The 20765-nt window shown below is 45.1% G+C and overlaps 1 protein-coding gene across 4 annotated transcripts in view; it reads right to left on the bottom strand.

Annotated features, from left to right (window-relative positions):
- Positions 1-1279: 1279 nt before the first annotated feature.
- DDR2 (discoidin domain receptor tyrosine kinase 2) overlaps positions 1280-20765 on the bottom strand; it is a 135187-nt gene continuing 115701 nt past the window's right edge. For all 4 annotated transcript variants that reach the window (XM_036922853.2, XM_036922854.2, XM_057495053.1 and 1 more), the window contains 7 exons: positions 19683-19893; positions 18063-18286; positions 16738-16865; positions 14545-14736; positions 14027-14261; positions 11484-11633; positions 1280-8079 (listed from right to left, as the gene is read on the bottom strand). In XM_036922853.2, the coding sequence (XP_036778748.2) occupies positions 7945-8079; positions 11484-11633; positions 14027-14261; positions 14545-14736; positions 16738-16865; positions 18063-18286; positions 19683-19893 (1275 nt within the window). In that variant the 3' untranslated portion in view covers positions 1280-7944. The remainder of the gene's footprint in view (positions 8080-11483; positions 11634-14026; positions 14262-14544; positions 14737-16737; positions 16866-18062; positions 18287-19682; positions 19894-20765) is intronic.

The following is a 20765-nucleotide window of genomic DNA, read 5'->3' on the forward strand; positions in this document are numbered from 1 at the left end:
CTTTAGCCTGCATGACAGGCTCTGTTCTGGTCCTTACAAACCTCTCCAAAGTGAACCTGCCTCTGCTTTGCAAACAGGGGCAAAGAACAGCTGCCAGTGGGGCCTCGTACCTTCTCTGGCAGCTGTCTGCTGTCTCCTCTTCAAATCGCTACACATCCAGCCTGGCCCAAATCTATTTTGAGAGTAGGAATTTACCCATTTCATTAGGTAAGTGATATGTTGCCTATATATAAGAAGTTATTTCTGTAGGATTCAAGGACCAGAAGATATTGTAAATGTGCATACTACTTTTTTCAAATGCAAAATGAATATAAAATTATACCTGGGAGATAAAGGAGTTTGCTCATCTTCAACACAAAAGAACATAAAACTATAAGAGAAACATAAAACAATAAGACAGCAGACATAATCTCAGTCCTCAGTAACAAATTATATATTCAGATACATGCATAACATATATCTATACCATCTCTTGTACAAATACTTAACCGCTCACACCCACCTGTAAACCTTGGCTATAGGCGTTGACAGTAGAACTGTCTCCCTTTGAACACCTCTGCTGACCTTGTTTTCTTTTTGTTTCCTTTGCCTCCAGCCCCACTTGCGTCCTGGCCTGTAGCCCTGGATGGAGTCCACCAGACACTCTGGGGGTGGGAGTGTGCATTCCTGAATCCTCTGGCTATCCCTGAGGATTTATATCCATTACCTTACTTATCATGACCATCGCTGAAAGAAATATGTCCATATTACTAAGAAAATTAAAAGCATGCATTTATTCTTCAGGGTTCAGGGAAGAAGAGGTTGTTTTGCGTGGTTTTGTCTTAATCTGTGTTATGAAGACTGAGTCTGTATTCTGACTATTCCTAGTTTTTGTTGCTTTTTGTATCGTGGCTAAGTCCTGACACAGATGATATTTGGATTTAAGAGGGATTTCTGTGTATCAAACCAGACAATGTTGAAACAACAATAAAGGATCTCAATTAACTCTGGATTGGATTCCCCATAACTGGACTAGTGTTGACAACATAAAATGCCAATCTCCAGTATGCTTGGATATGTCAGACCAGGATGCATTTCTTCTAGTAAACAGCCAGCTAGTAGGTGAGAGGCCCATGTAGATAACCCTGCTGGCTGCCCCCTAACATAGAGGCCCCCCCACCACACATACCCTGGGCTCTGTCCCCACACTCCCTCAGTTCTCTACAACTGGTGTAAGGATGAAAGGAGTAAAGATGACAAAGCTGAAAACTGGCGCTGTTTACACAGAAAGAAGGATCCATCAGTAGCATATTTCTTTAATCATTGTTATTTACAATTTATCATCTGACAGACTTACAGAGAATAAATAAAGAAAAGAAAATATACAATTGGTATCTTGTTTCTTTTTCTAATACAGAGAAGTTTTACGTTTTCTCTTTTGGAATGACTATGATAGTTTTAAGCAGAAATCAAATCAGTTTGTTATCTACCCCTCTGCAAGACATCCTTCAACGCCGACAGAGTAAGGCCCCGAGGCTTCCCCTGGGAGGAAGAGTGCATCACATTGCTTCAGAAACTCGGTCCTCGGAAAAAGTTACCCGACCACAGGACAGAGGAACAGGACATCGTGAACAGGAAAAGGACAGAAAATGACTAGGCTACATTACAAGCTCCTGGTGTGTTTGCACGACTGCCCCCCACTTCCCATTATTTCCAAGCCTCTTGTCCAGAAAACAGTGTGCACTTAAAGTCATCACCTTATTCCGTTGTGCTTTCCCTCGAGTCCGTTTGCAGTCCCTGCCTTTACATGCAGCTGTGAATGCGGGGAAGCCCTAGCTAGCTGGGATGCTGAGCCTTCTCCTGTCGAGGCCCATGAAATTGTTGACAAGGTGTCTGCAGGAGAAACTAAGAAGGTTGTTTCGGAGGGCTGGGTGTGGGGCTGGAGTCTCTGTCCCTGCTCTTGATGGGGGCGTCCTGGAGACAACTACTTTGCATTGCTGTCTAAATACCTCAGAAGATGAGGAATTTCCATAGATCGATTTCACCATCATAAAATACACAAATGGAGGATGTACTTCACCATGTACAAGTCTAGGCACTTTTTTCTCTTTCTTCATTTGAAAATAAATCCTCTAGCTGACAGCAAAGCAATTCTCCCTAAATTCACCCCAGTTTTGCTGGATGGCAGGATTCTGTTTCTATCTTATATTCATTCAAAAAAACAAAATTCAGCAAATATTTATCAAATGCCAGCTGTGGGTTGGGAACTTCGTAGAACATGGGGTATGCAGTGTGAACACAGTTATAATCTCATGACCCTTAAATAGGGCAGCTTAAAAATGCCAACTTCCTCCTAAGTTGCTGCTCTGCTTGCACTTAATTTGGTCCAGTGTGGTTGTTATTCCATTTAAGAATCAATATTTAAGCAAATGAAACATCTGTACTATTCTGAAAACAGTGTTTCATCGCACATTAGGGCCCCCCACCATTGCACTCTTTCCTTCCACAAACTATCCCTGGTGCCTTTAACTAAGGGCCACCAGCTCTTGACCAAATAAATACCAGTTTACCCTAAGCCTTCCCCTTGCCTCCACTACAATCCTACTCACTTGTCACAACTGCTGGAACCATCTGGGATGTGTCCTACTCTACCTGATTCTTAGCCAGCAAGCTACAGGCAGGTCTTACTGTCTTTTGTATTGCCAAATCCTTTGACGTTATTCTTGGATTGTTCCAGATGCCAGCCTAGCCAGAAAATGTGGAAGCAGTCTAAGGAGCTACTGCTCATTGGTAAAGGAGCAGGTTAATTTGTTACATTCTCTTCAGAATTCTGTAGAATTGCATCTAGTTGGTGTCCTTCCTGCTACGTCCAAATCATGCCAGGTTACAAATCAGCGTGGGGTACAAGTATCCAGAAACAAAATAAGTACATGTGAGAAGCTGGTGCACTTTGAGTAAGGTCTGTAGTTTAGTTAATAGTATTATGCCAATGTCGTTTTCTGGTTTTGAAGATGGATTATGGTTATGTAAGACGTTACCAGTGAAGAAAGCCTGGTGTTAGGGTAAGGACGCTCTGTCCTATTTTTGCAACTTCTTGTGACTCCTACAGTATTTCAAAATAATGGGTTTTACAAAGGACACAGCAACTAAACAAGCACCCAACCCTTGCCTGCCACCAAGCAATGCAGGGATAGTAAGAGAACTCAACATGCCAGAAATCCAATTACCGTTGACCATTCAAGTCTCTTTCTGTCTGATTCAGCATTCCAAGACATTTACCAAGTAGAAAAGACATTCATCTGTTTCTGTAATATTGCTAAACTTCAATTCAGAAGAATTTCCCAGAGTAGATCAGGACCTGCAATTTGCAAAAACATTTAGGGACCTACCGGATGCACTGCCAGAGGTCAGAGGTCTCAAGGAAAAGATTAAGATGGAGGCCTATAAATTCAATCTAGGATCAAAGACTTAATAGCCACATTAAGTTGGGAGTGATCTAAGCATTAACTCTGATTTTCTGCATTTTTTTTGTAGTTTTAGGCATAGCAATTGCCGTTCTGTTTTGGAGTATTTCCTTGGAATATCTTCATCTCTCCTTCTTTCATACACGCCTCTTCTTCTGTTCTCCTTTGCTTAAAACACATGGCTTAGCCCCACATCATGGCTTCCTGTGGGAAGCCTGGATGGGACTAGAAAAACACATGGTTGCAATGTGGCACATACTTCTCTGCAGATATCAGAAAAGGTTTAGTCCTGTCTGACTTAAGCCTATTGTTTCACTGTCCCCTAGTGACCTTTCTGGGCACAGCAACGACAGGGAACAGAAGCAAGAGAGAGAACTCAGAGATTTATGAACTATCATAAATGTCCCATCTCTCGGTCTTCACTTCCACCGCAGCATTTGGAAAACCAAGTCCAGTTCAGGCAAAGAGCTGATTTCTTCTCACCACCGTGACCCCCAGCACTTGAAGTGGTCTGGCAAGCACAGATGCCCCCCCTGCCTCCTTCACCCACTTCCCCTGAAACGACAAGGTCATTCTCTGATGGTTGCTTCTGTGAGCTTATATTCGCGAAGGATTTCCCTTTCTTAAAACTCTGAAAATCCCCCTCCACTTCATATACTGCACCTGACTTTTCATTTTTTAATAAGTATTTTTACAATCCTTATCATCCAAACTCCTCTCCCTCCAAACATTTCTTTTATCCCCAGTACACTTACTTTTTCTGCCCTTTCTCAGCCCTCCCTTCAGATGGGCTTTCACGCCTCAGAATGGACTGTCCGCACACCACCTGCTCCTGCCTCGCTGCCCTGACCTTCTCCCGCGCCCTTCCGGGCACCTCTCGTTATGCAGCCTTCTTTCTGCCTCCCCATTCAGTCACATGCACATTCGTTTCCTTCATTTTTACTCCACTTCCATACCATGCTCTTTGTTACACTGTCTTACGTACTTGCAAGTGATCTTTCCACAGCATCAAAACCCCGTTTTCCCCTCGGGTGCCTCTTGCCATTCCAGATCTTTACTGATCACATGTGTATCTGGACGGTACATCGAGATTTGGACGTAGCTATCAGCACGTGAACCTGCAGAAGTGTACGTTTAAGTCTGATGATCCAAAAACACAATCTGGATATAAAATATTCCACGTGTGTCGTGAGGATGATGACATACCACAAAGGTAACAAGGCCCCACAGTTTCTCACCCCTTTTCCTATCTCCTTCTCTAAATAATTCCTAGCTTCATTCTTCTCAGTTAGATTCAAGCTACTTTTGAATTCTGTATCCTAAGCCTTCGCCACATACTCTGTTGCTTCTCTTAGATTTGTGCTGCACAACTGAATTGGTGTGACTAGGCTAGAAGTTAAACCTACGTCTGCAATATAAAAGTCTCAGTGCCATAATGGAGACCTCCTCCTCCCAGAAAAGGATACCTATGTGAGAACACAAATTTGCCAGCCACTGGAGACAGGTCACTTCTATGATTCAAGGCCAGGACAGCCCAGACACACTAAGGTTATTTGAAATAAGACTTCTTCAATGGGATCGTGAAATGCAAAGAACTGAGGCAGAATTGTAAAAAGAAATAAGTGGAGCGATGTTAGGCAAAGGAAGGGGAAAGGACATTATTTTCTCTTGCCAGTAAGAATGGCACAGCCTGGAGGAGGCCCCACCACAAGCATGTAGATGCAGGACAATAGGTTGCAGGTCTTGATTTCAAGTCCCTTTAAATCTGTTAAAGTATGATGCCTAGTTTTATGTGTCAGTTTATGTGACATGGGATGCCCAGATTAAACAGTATTTCAGGATGTGCACGAGGGTGTTTCTGGGTGAGATCAGTAACTGAGATGGCAGACTGAGCAGATTGCCCTCTGCAGTGTGGGGGGGCCTCATCCAATCCACTGAGGGCCTGAACAGATGCAGAAGGCAGAGGAAGGGGGCCTTTGCTTTCTCTGCTTGACTCTTGAGCTAGGACATCAGCCTTCTCTTGCCCCCGATGGGCACTGACGCTACGGGCCCTCCGGTCCTCAGAACGACCCTGCCACCAGCTTTCCCAGGTGTGTGGCTTCCAGATGGCAGGTTGTCAGACTTTCCAGGATCCATTAACATTGGGCCAATTCCTTCCAATAAACCATATATATGTGTGTATATCCCACTGGTTCTGTTTGTCCAGAGAACTCTCTGATACATGAAGTTAACACTGATCTTGAGAGCAGGGCATGGCGGGTCCAAGGCAGAAGAGAACACATGTGATGCTGCCCACAGCCAGTGGGGTGACGTATGTGGAAATGACTGGCGGACTTTCCAGTGCTGTACAGGCGGCAGATGTCACTAGTACTTCTGTAATAGTGAGCGCCCCACACGACCTCTTTTGCGGACCAGGGTTTTCAGAGCAAGAGATGACCGGATAACTGAATCTCTACCGGTTGTAGATCCAATCGCCCAGGTAGCCCTGGACATACCAGAACTGGGAGAGACTCAAAACCATCTAATCCAATTTGCCCATTTTACAGATAAGGGAAGAAAATTCCAGGGAGGTAAAGGGACTTGTCCAAGAAGGCACACTTGCCTTGCGGCAGAAATAGGGTCAAAGCTCCCAAACCGATGCTCTCCTGACAACCAGGCCAACGATCTCTCCAAAGTGAGTCCTGGGAGAGACTGTAGCCCAGAATCACAAGACAGCTGTAGGGACAGGGCATCTGCTAGGATCGGAGGATGACGGGCAAAGGAGTCGTGGGGACTTGGGAGGTGTGCTTCTGCTGTGTCCTGGAGCAATGCCGGAGGCTGGACAGGAGGGGACACTCAAGTTCCCGAGACACTGTGTACAGGGTGGACTGGGTGAGGGCGATGAGAGCAGATCCCAGGGTCAAGACTACTCCTTCCAAGCTTGGGAGGCTTCCTCTGTAATCCTTTCTTGTTTCTCCTCAGTGGTAACTGAGGGGGTCCCTTGTCCTGCTTCCCACGAAGTCGGAGCATTTGTGCGGCATGAAAGTTCCCAGTCTGTTCTGAGGGGACTCCCATTTGACCCTGTGTCAGTTTCCATGGATTCTGAAACCAGAGCCTTGTGATTCTTTGCTGCTGGCTGTACCATCTCTGCAGCGAGGGCCACACCGAGTGGCAGCAATGGATGACTTCTACGTCACACTCACCCTGGGCCTGAAACCAAGGCCTTTAAATGCTGTCTATACACCCACTGATCCTGTGCGGGAAGGCCTGCGTCTTTCTTTCCTGGTTCTCCAGCCTACAATGAACCTCTCCAGTGACAAAGGATCCCCCGCCTCAGGAGGCAGCCATTCATCCTTGCCCATCCCGCCTCTGGCTACGTTCTGCCTCAGAAGGAGTGGAAATCATCTTCCTGGGACTGCCCCTCCTTGGTCCTAGGTCAGCCCCTTGGGAACACTCAGAAGCCCGAACACGGGCTTCATACATTCATGCCTGAGAACTTCAACCCCCTAGCCCATGGGTCCCCGAGGAAATTCATCCATTAAAAGAGCTGGAAGATTTGGAGATGATGACCCAAAGAGCCTAGGATCAAGATACCAAAACACCAGTCTTTACTGATTCCAAAATCGGGCTCTCGCTGAAACACACACCTGAAAATGTCTAAACCAGCTAAAGCGGAGAAGCCTCTGCAGAAATCGCAAGTGAATAGCACACCTGTTACCTGTCCTCCACTGACCTCTTTCCCTAGGTCCACTCTCCTTTCACAATCCCTCCGTGCATGAGGTGCACTTTTCTTTTGCAAACGACACTCGCCCTTCATACAGCCTTGCAGCGTTCTTTCCCATGCACATGATCTGCATTTTCCATGCATCTGAGCCTCAACCCTGACCCCTGCCTGTGCATGAACAAAACCCCACCCCAAGAAGCTTCAGGTTTTCAAGCCTGTATCCTCTACTTTGACAGGAGAGGGAAGTGCAGAGGGTAGGCTATGTCCAGAGGCCAAATCAGGAAACGAAACAATCTGTGATTAGTTACTGACTTGCACTTCATCAGATCCCCACACTCACCAAGGGCTGTCCTTAAACCTGATCTCATGTTTCCCAAGACATTAGCATTCTTCAAGTTTTTCTTTCTGAAAATTGGTTTAAAAGGTAACATGGAAAAAATATTGCAGAATCTGCACATTTATAAGACAGCATATTTAACCTTTATAAATTATCTAAATTACCTAGCCTGTTATCCAACACTTTGGCATATCAAGTAAGTTTCTTTACTAGATGTTTATCTGCCCTAGGCTTTTTTTTTTTTTTTTTTAGTTCTTTAATGTAAAAAAAGAGTATATATGAGTTCCAGGGTAGAGAGCGGGGGAGTGCAGTGGAGGGAGACAGGGGACAGAGACAAGAGGGCAAACAGCTCTGTCTCTCAGACCCATGCACTGTCCAGATGGAGCGGCTTAGGTGTGGGTGAGCGGCAGGTCTTGCGAGGAGGACCCGGGCCATCAGAATGCCGCCAGGCATCGACAGCGTCAGTCATCTCCTTGTTGTAGGAGCAGAAGGTGGATTTCCTGGAATGAGGGGCGGTGCTTTGTGTCTCTTCTCCAGCAGCTGAGCATCAGCTTGTACACAGAGTCAGGGCAAATGGCAGGCTGGGGGAGGTAAATCTTTGGAAACAAAAAGGAACAACAAAAAAAGGGGAATATTAAGAAAGGGCAGGGAGAGTATTGCATCAGTTTCATTTGCCTCCCTCCCCACCTGAACTTGGTAACACGAATGAGGTGGTGTCTAGAGTTCCTATTTCACAGGAATGCTACAGCTCCCCAGTCCCTCTCCCATTCCCTCCGCTTGCCTCACTGTCTGGACAGAATTCCCTGGCGGGCTGTGCTGTGGTCCCCACCGTCATGCAAAAGATGAAACTGGAGCAAAAAGAGGTACCAGACTGGAAAGCAAGTGGTTAGACCACCAGTCCTCCACTTGGGACCCACCCAAGTCGGTGTGTAACTTGGCTGAGCCAACCATGCCAGGGGCAGAAAGCACTTTAGTCGCCTAGCTCCTCCACTGCAGTAAGATCGGAGCCAGGTTCAGAAACTGGGCAGTAGGAGGCACCCCCTGTGGCTCCTCAGCGTGACGTTCCCTGTGCTCCCTCGACAAGACTGGGTCTCTCGGCCTCACTCACTGATCTGTGCATTTCTCCTCCCCGCAGCCCTGCCCTGAAGTCCCGCCCAGGGCTACCCTTGGCTCTGTTCCCAGCTGTGCCAGTTACTGGCTGCTTCCACATGCAAGATGCTGCTCTTGTGATCCACAAGTCATCTTCTGCTCCCCTCGACCTATACCCGTGTTTTTGAATAACCTGATACATTGACATATTCCTGAACGTAGCTAAGTTTCCGAAGGTTTTTGAACCAGGGGTTCAACATCTGCAACTGGCTAATCCTAACCCACTTCCCCCTGCCTGCCTTGTCGCGTATGGACAGCAGCCTGGATCACACAGCCCAGGAGCTGGCCTTCACTCCGTCTCCTCGTTCCCTCTGCCCACTAACTCTAAACAGATGCAAAGGCAAATACCTGTGACTTCGAATGAGACATGACCAGCATCCACTCAGTACGTTACAAATGACTACGCTATAAATGCCAAGTATCTAAAAGGAAATATTACTAATCTAAATACAGGTTGAGGATAACAGGCACTCTTGTTTACTGCTGGTGACACTGAACACTGTTAAGCCTTTCTGTTACCTGTCCTCCACTGACCTCTTTCCCTGTGTCCACCCTCTATTCAAAATCCCTCCTACCTGAGGTACATATTTTTTTGCAGATGACATTTCCCCTTCATACAGCCTTGCAGCGTTGTTTCCCATGCATTAAATAGGCTTTTAAATCCGGACTAAATACTTAGTTATTTCATTCCATTTAGACTATGAGCTTTACAAGAAAGGTGCTATCTGGGAATTCTTCACATTTTGTGAAGATAAATTGGAAGCAAAAATGTCAAATACATTTTTTAATTATTGAAATTATTGTTATAGATCTCCAAGCACTTTCAATGGAATACAAAGGATTTAAGATTTGCCTGGGCTATATAAGCCTCAAGTATAAAATTCCTTCTAGAATTCATGTCATTGAAGAGTCTTCTTCTGCATTATATCTACTATGTTCAATAAATTAGTGATTTTAACTGTGCCATTTGAAAATGAGTCCGATCACACATGTAATCTACTGACCACAGAATCCACCTAGCAGCTGATCATGTTGAAAAATTACTGTCCCTGCACTCTAGTGTCAAACTTCCAAATTTGAATATTGAACTTTTAATAATAAAATAATTACATTTCATAAAATGTAATAAAGTATAAATGTAATCAATTATGTTCAGCAAGTTAATATGTCCAATGAATTTTTTATCAAAAATTTAAACCTTTGCCTCTAAGTGAGAAATTTACTCAGCAGGTAATGGTAATATTTGGCTTTAGCCTTGGCTTCATTCAAATACTTGACTTTACTATTTGACCATTTGGTAGTTGCTCAAAATATATGTGGTTCATCAGTAGTATTTAGTGAAGGTTAAAATGGTAGACCCTTTTAAACTGAGCATTTAAACATAAATAATAAAAATAAAATCCCGGAAGTATTAGAAATTAAAGCTTCCATTAAATGATAAGAAAGTTCTCGTGAAACTGAATGGCATAACATTTGAATAATCTATAACATTTTAGTGTTAAGTATGAGGCTATATAATATCAAGATCAATACAATACAATAACAAATACAAATATTTGTAATGCAAAGCAGGCCATGGACATAAAGAGGGGGATGGACATGCCTTTCTTTTCCTGAATGTTTGATGGTCTATGCTGCCTCGTGTATATTTCTTTTCCCTGGAGGATTTCAGCCACTGACTAATACTCTGAGAGAGACTGAAAGATTTGCAGTATTCCTCCCTTTGCTTATAATTCCAGATATACTCACGTTAGAACCATTCTTATCACGAATAAGATTACATTTTTTAATTGAACACAACTTTCAGTTGGCCGTGGAACTTCAATAGGTCTACCTGGTGGTCATGCTATATTAGTGCAGGAAAAAAACATGGTTCCTTGGTCTACTTACCTCATGCACACAGGAGTAGATTTGCCTTTTGTTGTGGTAAGAAAGCAATTATCTCATAACCAAGATAGATAATTCAGACCCCCTGCTACCAAAATATCTACAGAGAATCAAGATGAGATTAAATTCGAGGACCCCTCCCTCCTATTTCCAACCTGTGTATGGCATTATTGGGGGTCACTCCCTTATCTTTTGCTTGCTTGGATCTATTTAAGCCACCAGAGGACCCAGTTTTATTCTCTGCAAGAGCCTCTGCCCTCTCCAGAGCTGCCACAACTTTCCTGGTTGAGATCCACACTCCAACGGTGCTTCCTGGCTACTTGGGGAGGTTTTAGGGCTGCGGCCACATGAGCAAGCTTTAAATCCCACAGGCCACAGGAACTTTAAAAACTGAGCCAGCCAGAGACCTTAGAGTAACACGCCTCGGCACGGGACCCCCGTCCGCTTGGAACCCAGCATTTCCCGCGTCCTGAGAGGCCACAGCAGGAGGGCCTAGAGGCGGCTTCCAGGAGCAGCAAGTCTGACTGTCCTGGGCCTGTGAGTCCGGGAACATCGCTAACTATTTAGTCCAAGTCAGATTTTCAACGAATACTAATAAATCCCTTATTTTCTTTTGAACTTATATTTTATTCTTATGTTTTTCAATCAAGAAAACAAACCACGTGGTCTAGATCAAGAAACAGATCAAACGTGAGAGGGAGGATTTTATTTCCTGGTATCTCTGAGTCGGGGAGGGGCCGGCGCGACCCCTGGCACCCTGCGACGGTCACGGGCTGACGCGAGGGTCAAGCGGAGCGTCTGGGGGCCTGCGGCGGGCCTCGGGCTTTCCCACCATCTGGACGATTATGGTAACAGACTCGGACCCGGGCAGCCTGTCCTCCAGCCCATGTCCGCCCCGCCGGGAGGGCTTCGCTTTCTCCCTCCCTCAAGACCACAGACGCCGTGCGCCCCCCGCACTCCTCACCTGCCGCCCTTGGTCTCGGAAGAACTCGCCGGTGTTCTCGATGACCTGCTCGTCCGAGAGCTGGGAGTAGGGCTGCTCCCGGCAGAAGGTGAGCGTCTCCCACAGCGTCACCCCAAACGCCCACGCGTCACTCGCGGTCGTGAATTTGCCCTGGTTCAGGAAAGAGAAGAAGAGAAAATCGCAATAACCCATGCACAGCAGGGGCGGGTTAGATTTCCAGGATCTGGGGCTAGACTGCCTCCGCCACCCAGGGAAAGGAACGCTGGAACTGCGACGGTGCACGGGCCGCTGCAGGAAGACGGCAGGAAGTTGTTTCGACGCCCGCTACAGGCCGTTCTCCCATCCTCGGGAGCTCGGCTTCCGTCTGCTTCTCTTGGAGACGACCTCCCAGGGCTGGAAGGAAGGTGGCCGCAAGCTCTCTGACCCTCCCACTGAAGTGTCAGGAGGTCAAACTTTAGGCCCCAGGATACCCTGGGAAATTGTCCGTGGGAAAGGCAGAATGAGAATGGGAAGTCAGCTGTTTTATGTTAGACTGGGAAGACTCGCAGTTACACGCCCGGAGGCATCCCTGGGCGAATCCAGGACTGTCCCTTCCCAGGTCAGTGCCAGCCACCGTCTCGAACCGTAGACTAACAGGGGGACAGCAGTCAGATTTCAGATCCCATCAGAATGCATTAAGTACTTGCACATTTCCTATTCAATACATAGAAATTTATTCCTAATAAAAAACCACTGAAGTAGATGATATCATTTATCCTTATTTTTCAGATCAGAAAGGTGAGACAAAGAGCCTTCCTAAATTCCCCTGGGTAGTAAGACCACAGGCAATGGAACCCTGAGATTGGACCAAGATCCTCTGAATCTGTCTCATAATCTTTTATAACACCATACAATACCTTAAAGGGAGCAATGTTTAATAATCACATTAGAAATGGGAAAAATACGTGATTCACATAGATGACAGGGATCTTTATAAGGATTATAAACTCTACAAGGATATAAACTAGCATATATCACAGCATCATTCATATAGCAGCAAATTGGAAAGTAATTCAATAATAAATTATAGAGACATTATTAAAGTAAAGGCTATATCCACAGAATGGAACACTGTACAGCTATTAAAAGCACCTTTTTGAAAGATACTTAGTGATACAGGAAATGCCAAAGGCAGAGAGTTGTATGTGCATAGTATCATCCCGATTATGTAACATACTTATATAAATACAGTAGCCCCTGCCAGTTATCTGTGGTCCACCGTGGTACAGAAGCAGGTGATTCTCATTCTGACGTATGGACAGAATGTTCATAGTAGCTTAACACTATATCACAACACCTAAAATAGTCACCTCCCTTCATGTCATCACGTATGCATCTTATCATCTCACATCATCACGAGAATAAGGACAAGTACAGTACAGTAAGACTTTGAGAGAGAGGCCACATTCACTTATCTTTTATTACAGTATATTGTTTTAATTGTTCTATTTTATTATTAGCCATTGTTGTTAATCTCTTCCTGTGCCTATACATTAAAGTTTATCATAGGTACATATGAACAGGAGGAAACAGTATTTCTAGGATTCAGTACAATCTGCAATTTTAGGCATCCACTGGGGGGGGGGGGCGGTCTTGGAATGCATCCCCCATGGAAAAGGGGAGACTGCTGTATACACACACACACACACAGAAAAAATCCTCAAAGGAAATATGCCAAAATATTAATAGTGGTAATCTTGGTGAGAGAAAGGGGTACTATACATTTTCTCACTTCAAAATTAATTAATGAATCCTATAAGAATGTGAACAAGAAATAAACAAATTAACCATAAATAAACAAAACTAGATTGCTCTCAGGCTTTTCTCTGCAATATTAAATGACAAAAGACATAGTTGTATGTATACAGCATTATAGGAAGCATATGTTTAAAGTCTAGTAATTCTATAAATTAGCTAAATGGTATAAAATCAACAAGAAAATGCCTCAAATATGCATGGTCAAAGGATATACCTCCAAGAAAGACATTTGGAAAAAATTATTCCTGGGTGGTCTAGCATACCAAGAGTGTACTAAAAATTATAAAACAAAAAATGATGAACTTAAAATAAAAAGTGGTGATAATGATTGAAATAAAAATAGATCAATCTAAGTAATTAGCTAGAAACATGGTTATGAAATTAGTACAGAAGAAAAATATTTTGTGTGGGTGACATTTCTTTATGTGATAAGATTTTTAATACTCTAAATTCATGAAGCCCAGTTAATAGGTGGAAAGGGTACAAAAAATGATACTAAATCTCTTTTTAAGCTTTTCCCCCCAATTTTTTCTATAATCATGTTACATTTTACCTGCAGAAATAGGCAGGTTCAAAAAATAATAATAATAATGATTAGTACACAGAGTAAATCATCTCAAGTCAGAGACAACGTCAAAGCCTGTTGTTGGCCTTCCGCTGTCTCAGGCTTGTCTCTCTAAGCCGTGTGCACCTGCCGGCATGTCCGTCCATTGCTAGGAAAGGGCTTAAAAACTCAGGGAACTCACCAGCAAGATGCTCTCCCAGGACATCCAGCGGATTGGGAGCACCGCCCGGCCCTGGATCCGGTAGTAGTCGCCACTGTACAGGTTTCTGCTCATTCCAAAGTCAGCTATCTTGATGGTGTAGTTCTTACCCACTAAGCAGTTCCGTGTGGCCAGATCTCGGTGGACAAAATTAAGAGAGGAAAGGTACTTCATGCCAGAGGCAATCTGGGTAGCCATGAACTTCAGACTGGCATAGCTGAAAAAATAGAAAAAAAAAGGAGAAATAAAGGAAAGAGGAAGCAGTGAAAGATACTCATTCTAAAGCTGGTACCAACAAACGGGTTTCAACCTCAACAACCCCTCTCTTCTTAGTGAGTCTCCGCTTTCCCCCAAAAGGCAGCTGCTCCCTGACTCCCTGCCTGCGCACTAGCCTTCCCCCATCCTGGAACACAGATGAACTTTAAGGTTCCCTGCGCCCCCCTCGCCTCCTCCCCCAGGTGAGTCTCGTGAACACAGGGCAGAGACAGAGACTTGTTTACCTGACAGTGGGGACGTTGCTGGAGGAGGACGTCAGGGGCTCGTGGCGGGAAAGAAACTGATTGAGATCCCCGTTCTCCATGTACTCAGTGATCATGCACAGGGGGTCCTCAGTGATGCACACGGCTAAGAGACGGATGATGTTTGGGTCCTTGAGCCGGGACATGATCTTTATCTCCTTAAGAAAATCATTCCTTTGGAGGACACAGACATAGATAAACCCACAGTTAGAATCAAAAGGGAGAGGAAGACACAGTGCATTCTAGTCCTACCCATTATGCTAAGGCCCGTTTCCCTTTGGGTGACCTTTGAGAGGGCAGAGAAATTGGTACCTAGAGGCTGCAATGCATCTTACTCAACAGTAATCTCCTTGAGAATACAAACCCTGACTCATTCATATTTGCACCCCTAGTACCCAACAGACGGCCCGCCACACAGCGAGTGATTAATATTTGCTGAATCATAAGCAAATATATGCTGCTGAAAACTAGTCTGTGACATGAAGCTTTTCACTGGAAACCGTATCTCCAGTGCACCGTGGTTACCTTTTTAAAAAGCCATGGAATCGCTCCATTAATAAAGCAAAGAAACTTCTTATAAAGTGAATAGTCACCCTCTGGTTTATCTGCTAATTCTTTATTTTCCCGTGCCGAATTTTCCCAGTCCAGGGCATATCAGCAGATAGTCACAACATTCAAGTAGCTTGTTCACAACAACTGTCCAAGTGAACTCAGGGTGGCAGTGTGGGGTCATTTCAAAGAAGTACTCACTCGGTCAAGACGAGTAACTGAGTACGTGGCGACGGCCACCCGAGCCACAAAGTAGGCTCTCACCCTCCCAGTGGCAGTATTGGGGTGAGACCACTAGCCCACGTGCTCAAAACTGTCAGAGCACATCAGTTTTAAGCCTGATGTGAGTTTTCTAGGAACTGTGGACTGGGAGTCATAACACGTCAATATAAAACCTTTAAAATCGAGGTCATCCTGGTGGGACAGCTCTCCTCTCTCATTCCCCGCCTCTATCCCTCCTTAACCAGGGGTTCCACAGCTTGGGAGGGCCCAGAGTCTAGGCCATCCATCATTGCCAAATCGGGCTGGACACAGGTAGAGGGACCGACCTCACCCGCCAAACCAGCAGCTGAGGCTGAGGCTTTGCCAAGGCCTGTGGCTTCCTTTCTGCTCCTTGCCACTTGCTCCATCCATGCACTAAGATTAGGAATATCCATCTCTCTACAGGGCCCAGAGGGTGTCACATTTTTATTCACACTAATATCCTTAAGATTGCAATTCTCACAGCTAAAATTCCAACACCCCCAGATTCATTCCCTCACCTTTCTTTCTTCTTCATTGCACATCTTGTCCATTGCAAGACTTTTAATGAGACTCCATCACCATTCTGGGGGTTTACAATAATTTGGGGACTGGGTATAATAAACTTTCTCTCACTTTGAATATCGGTGAGACAAATCAAGCCGACACAAATGGGAAAATGCATAATGTTACCCAGATGTGCAGAGCTCTGAGACCCATACAACCAGCTTTCAACCAGCATGCCTCTCTGGGTGAGGATTAACTCACCATTACTGTAATGGAAAGGCTGTCAGACAACGGAGTAGGGCTGGAAACTGCAATTTATGTAGTAAAGGATCCAAGAGATTATTAGCCAGTTTGGAAAACTGCTAAAGGACTGTGGATCCTTTTGCTTTGAGGTCCATGGATACTTTTCCAAGTAGAGGTAGCTTCTCATTTTGGGGATTGCTGGACATAGAAGAGAAGGAGCATAAAAGAGAAAAAAAAGGATGAGAAAGTAAAAAAAGAGATGTGAGAGAAAGGAGCACAGACAGACTTAGCAAGAAGGATGTGTGTGCCTGCAAAGTTTACCCAGAGGAAGGAATGACATTCAGGAGTACGTGTGTGCGTGAGGACAAGACGTACATGCCCGGCCTGGGAACAGTGCTGTGGAAGGGGCGTCAGGAAGTAAATACGTAGTAAACACAATGGGAAATGTACATTCGTTGTTTGCAAGAGATGGAGAACAAAAATGAGGACCATAGACCCATCAGAAAAATGAAGCGTAACGTGGAAACGCGAGGCAGCTCACAGACCTTCCCATCTCAAAGAGAAAAGTTTCCAGGAGGGTTCCTGATCCTGAAGGTGAAAATACTTAAAGGAAAATGCAAAATGCAGACCACAGACCTGGCATTCTTGTTGGCATCTGCTCGAAGCATTTTCACGGCCACCAGGACGGTCTGGTTGGCACTGACGTCAAGGGCAAAATCTTTGTCTTTGAATTTTTCCATGCCCTCCACTTCACAGAGATGAACCTAGACAAAAGTCAGCTAGTCTCAGCACCATCATTTCTCCTGAAGATGGCTCAGTACTCTTGCTGGGCATTTCCTGGAGATAAGCTAACTCTTACAACTCAGGCAAAATCATCAACAGACCGGTAAGAAGATACAAGTTAACATATCTTCAGTTGGAATAATTGATGAAAACAGTAAAATACCCAGCTAATATATGTCATTGCTTTATAAAAGAAATATACATTGATTGGAACATTAAATAAGTGAATGAATCTACAACATTAGCATTTTATTACAGCATAGCCTGCTATAAAATGTCATTTGCTTTAAATGCTTGAACATTGATTCATGGAAGTTTAGTTGTTGAATCATACAAAACGTAAGTCATTTTCCTCTCTAAGGTAACCCCTCACTATGGGGTTAGTATTCTAAGTAATCCATGTATTAATAACACAATAACAAGCTTGTGTTTTCAACCCAGGGGACAGGATGTGTACATACAACACCACAACTAGATACCTCGGACCCTTCTATCTCCACCAATAGCAAGCCTGCCCAAGGGCAAAGCATGTCCCCCACTGAAAACCAGTAACACATTCTTACGAAACCAAGTATTACATTTGGAGCTAAGATGGCAAAAGAGTGCCTTCTGCCACTTAAGTCATGACCCTGAGTTCTCAGAAGTATTACAAGCATCCCTCTGAGGGCAGTTGCGAAGAGCGCTCCTCCTTATCTTAGTGGTGATTCATTCCCTAGTGGCTGGTGCTAGGACCAGAGGCCGGGGCGAGGCTGTTTTTCACCATTGCACACATAACTCCCATTAAAGGGAAAAACGCAAAGTGCCTATCAAGTAGCTCTGGATGTTCTTGGATGGGTTATAAAAGATGATCACATCTTACAGGGCCCCACCCTTTGTAACCTATTGTAAAAACGTTTGAAAATATTCACTGTTTTTCAGGATATCTGAAGTCGAATGACCTACCTGCTCTAAAAACTACTATTTGGAAGTCAAAAGACCTAGGGGCTGTAAGGAATTTGGCAAAGATGAGGTTGACCCAATACCAGGCTTCTGGAGGGCAATGCGAGGAGAGACAGGTGCAGGAGACGTCAGGGGGAATCTCACTCTGGGAGGGTCGCTCTGCTCTACTAGCCATTTCCATCCAACCACCACCCTTGAGCTACCAAGGCCTGGAGGCCCTGCTAAAAGATTCAACTCACCTCCCCAAACTGGCCTTCTCCCAGCTTCTCCTTGAAAGCTAAGAGTTTCCTGGGGAACTCTTCCACGGCCACATCTTTTCCTGAAAGCAGGTCCATGGTAACGGCAGGCACTGAGTACGTGTTACCTCCGGTCACCCCCTGGAGGTTCACAATGTCGGCCTCCGCATAGTGAGGCACCCCCTCTGGCCCACTGGGCTGGACCGGCTTCACGATGCCACTGCAACCTGAGAAGACAGGGGCAATGAGTCCTGGGCCCAGGGCCACGTTGGAGACCTCTTCAAGGAAGAAAATCTGTGAGGAGGGAGAGAAGGTGGCCCTAGGAGAGCCTGACCCCCTCCGTGCCACCCTTGCCTGCAGAAGGGTTCCTTCGGGGGCTCCTGCGTTCAGAGGGTGCATCACCCTTTGTCCCTCCCTCTTCTCATACTGTGGGATCATTAACAACTTCCTCAGCCGACCTGTGGAATTGTGCTGAAGCTACAGGAAAGTTCATGCTATTTAAGGGTGGCAGTATTAAAGTGTGAAGATCTGATAGCTTATCTCCCATATTTCCTCAATTTTAAGACACCCTCATCGATTTAATCATCTATTTTACGAATTTAAAAACTTTCTGATTGAATTTATATGATCTAGGGTAAGAGACACATCCTAACTTTAAAAAACATTAAAATAGGCAGGGTGGGGGGTGGAATCTTTTAGACCTCCAAAAATAGGGAAATTACTTTGGTTCAGCCTAGGAAATAAATCAGTTTCTGTTCTCACTGTCTCTAAAATTCCCGAAGTTCAGTGTCTCCTTTAGTGCCTGTTATCCTTTGAGTGATAAAGACTTGCTAGAGAAGATCCCTTGAAAGCCAGGGCTGTCACCGTTAGTTTGGTCCCTTCCGCCCCTCCATCTGGCTCTCGTCTCGACACCAAGTCCTCTTCTGCTGCCTCGGCTCACTCTGCCGAGTTGCTGACTTTACGGAAAAGCGGCTTTGAGCCTCAGTGATGACCCCAGAGTCCCTTCTGATGTCACTCTGCAGCACTTTTTTAAAAACACTGGGACATGAACCAACTGGCACTGTTTTACCAAAGCGATGCTTTTATTGAGAAAAGGCAAGAAATATTTACTCTGGCAATAATGAAGTCTTGTATCGCTCTAACAAATTTTCACCAAGGAGAAATCCACAAAGATTAGATGATTCAGTTATCTATGTGGATAAAAAGCAAGGAATTCTAGGATGTCCTTGGCTTCATTTATTTATTTTTCTCCAGGTTAAATCCTAGTCCTGAATTCAACCCTAAAGATGCTCGGTGTTGGGGGTACCTTAGCTGAGCCTTCTCACTTTCCTCCTATGGAAAATGAAGAGAGGGGACTAGTTGGACCATTAGCTTCTAAGTGGTGTTACACCTTAGTAACACCTCGTCTGACACGTGGGTCTCTTCAGACACCTGCTGTGTGCAGGAGCCAAGGAGAGGTGCTCAGTAGGGTAGGAAGAGCAGCTGACCCGATCAAGAGACTGTGGACTTCTCAGGACAAGGTGGACCTTCTCCAGACTAGAGCCGGACTTGGCTGAGCAGAAGCAATCAAGTCACACGGTCACAAGGCCTTCCTGCACCCTCTGCTCACTGTTTCAGCCTCACCTGACTCCTCATCGCCTGGAGCAAATTCCGGGAGCTTCCGTATCAGCCTCGACGGCTCCTGGTAGTCAGGGCGAAGGGGGAAGATGCGATCGTAGGTGGAGTTGGACTCCTGCTCGCTGGGCGATGAGGAGCGGTTGTTGTTGAACATGCTGGACTCGCTGGGCAGGGAAAGGCTGACCGTCATCTCATCATCCAGCATCCGCCGGGAAGCCTGAGGGAGGAAGACACGGGCGAAAGGCACGTTGCCACACAGGGGGTCATCCCGTCCTCCTCTTCTTAAACCCTGCTCCTCCACCCAGATGAAGTGACTCTATAATGCTCTTGAGCTCCAGGAGCACCGCGAGTGACAGGGGTGCAGTCTGGTGCCACAAACCTGCAGAAACTTAGAATAACCCTTCGTTTCTTCAAAGCAGAATTTGACCTCCTAATGGCTGTGCTGCCCACATTCATTATCTTTCATTACTCACATGACATTGTAAGAACCTATCAGTAGCTATTCAAAGATCTGCATCTTGCAAAGCTTTCCATGTTCTATTAAGTATGGGATCTTATCTTTCAACTGCTTTGATTTTGTATAGACATAAACTAAAATGCTGATTTAACTCAACAGGCGTGTTGTGACAGGACAAGGCAGTAGTTCACCCACTCCTTCTGGCACTGTGCATTAGGATAATACCCTCTCGACCCTGCATTTTTACTAACCAAAGATACAACAGTTATGAAATGGGAAAGGAAGGCCCTAGGTGTCTAAGGATTCTGAGGTGAATTACACCTAATGCAAGAATAACAATAAAATTACTAATTGTTTTGGCATCCTACATAACGTAGCCTGCCTGCTTCTTCAAAAGGAAGAGGCCAGAATCTGAACATATAAAGCATGTAAAATGTTCCACTCCAACAAACACACTTTGGGGGCCCAATATAGAAACTCAGATGCCCACTTCACCCCCGAGAGTGAAAGGCTCTTTGCTGCAGTAATATTCCCAGTGCTGAGCAAGGAGCCCAGCACATAGTAGGTACTCAATAAATAAGGGTTGAATCTCTCAAAGAAAGAATGTTGAGGACATTCTCAAAAGTATCCTA

Source organism: Manis pentadactyla, chromosome 19 (assembly GCF_030020395.1).
Source record: "Manis pentadactyla isolate mManPen7 chromosome 19, mManPen7.hap1, whole genome shotgun sequence".
Taxonomy (NCBI): domain Eukaryota; kingdom Metazoa; phylum Chordata; class Mammalia; order Pholidota; family Manidae; genus Manis; species Manis pentadactyla.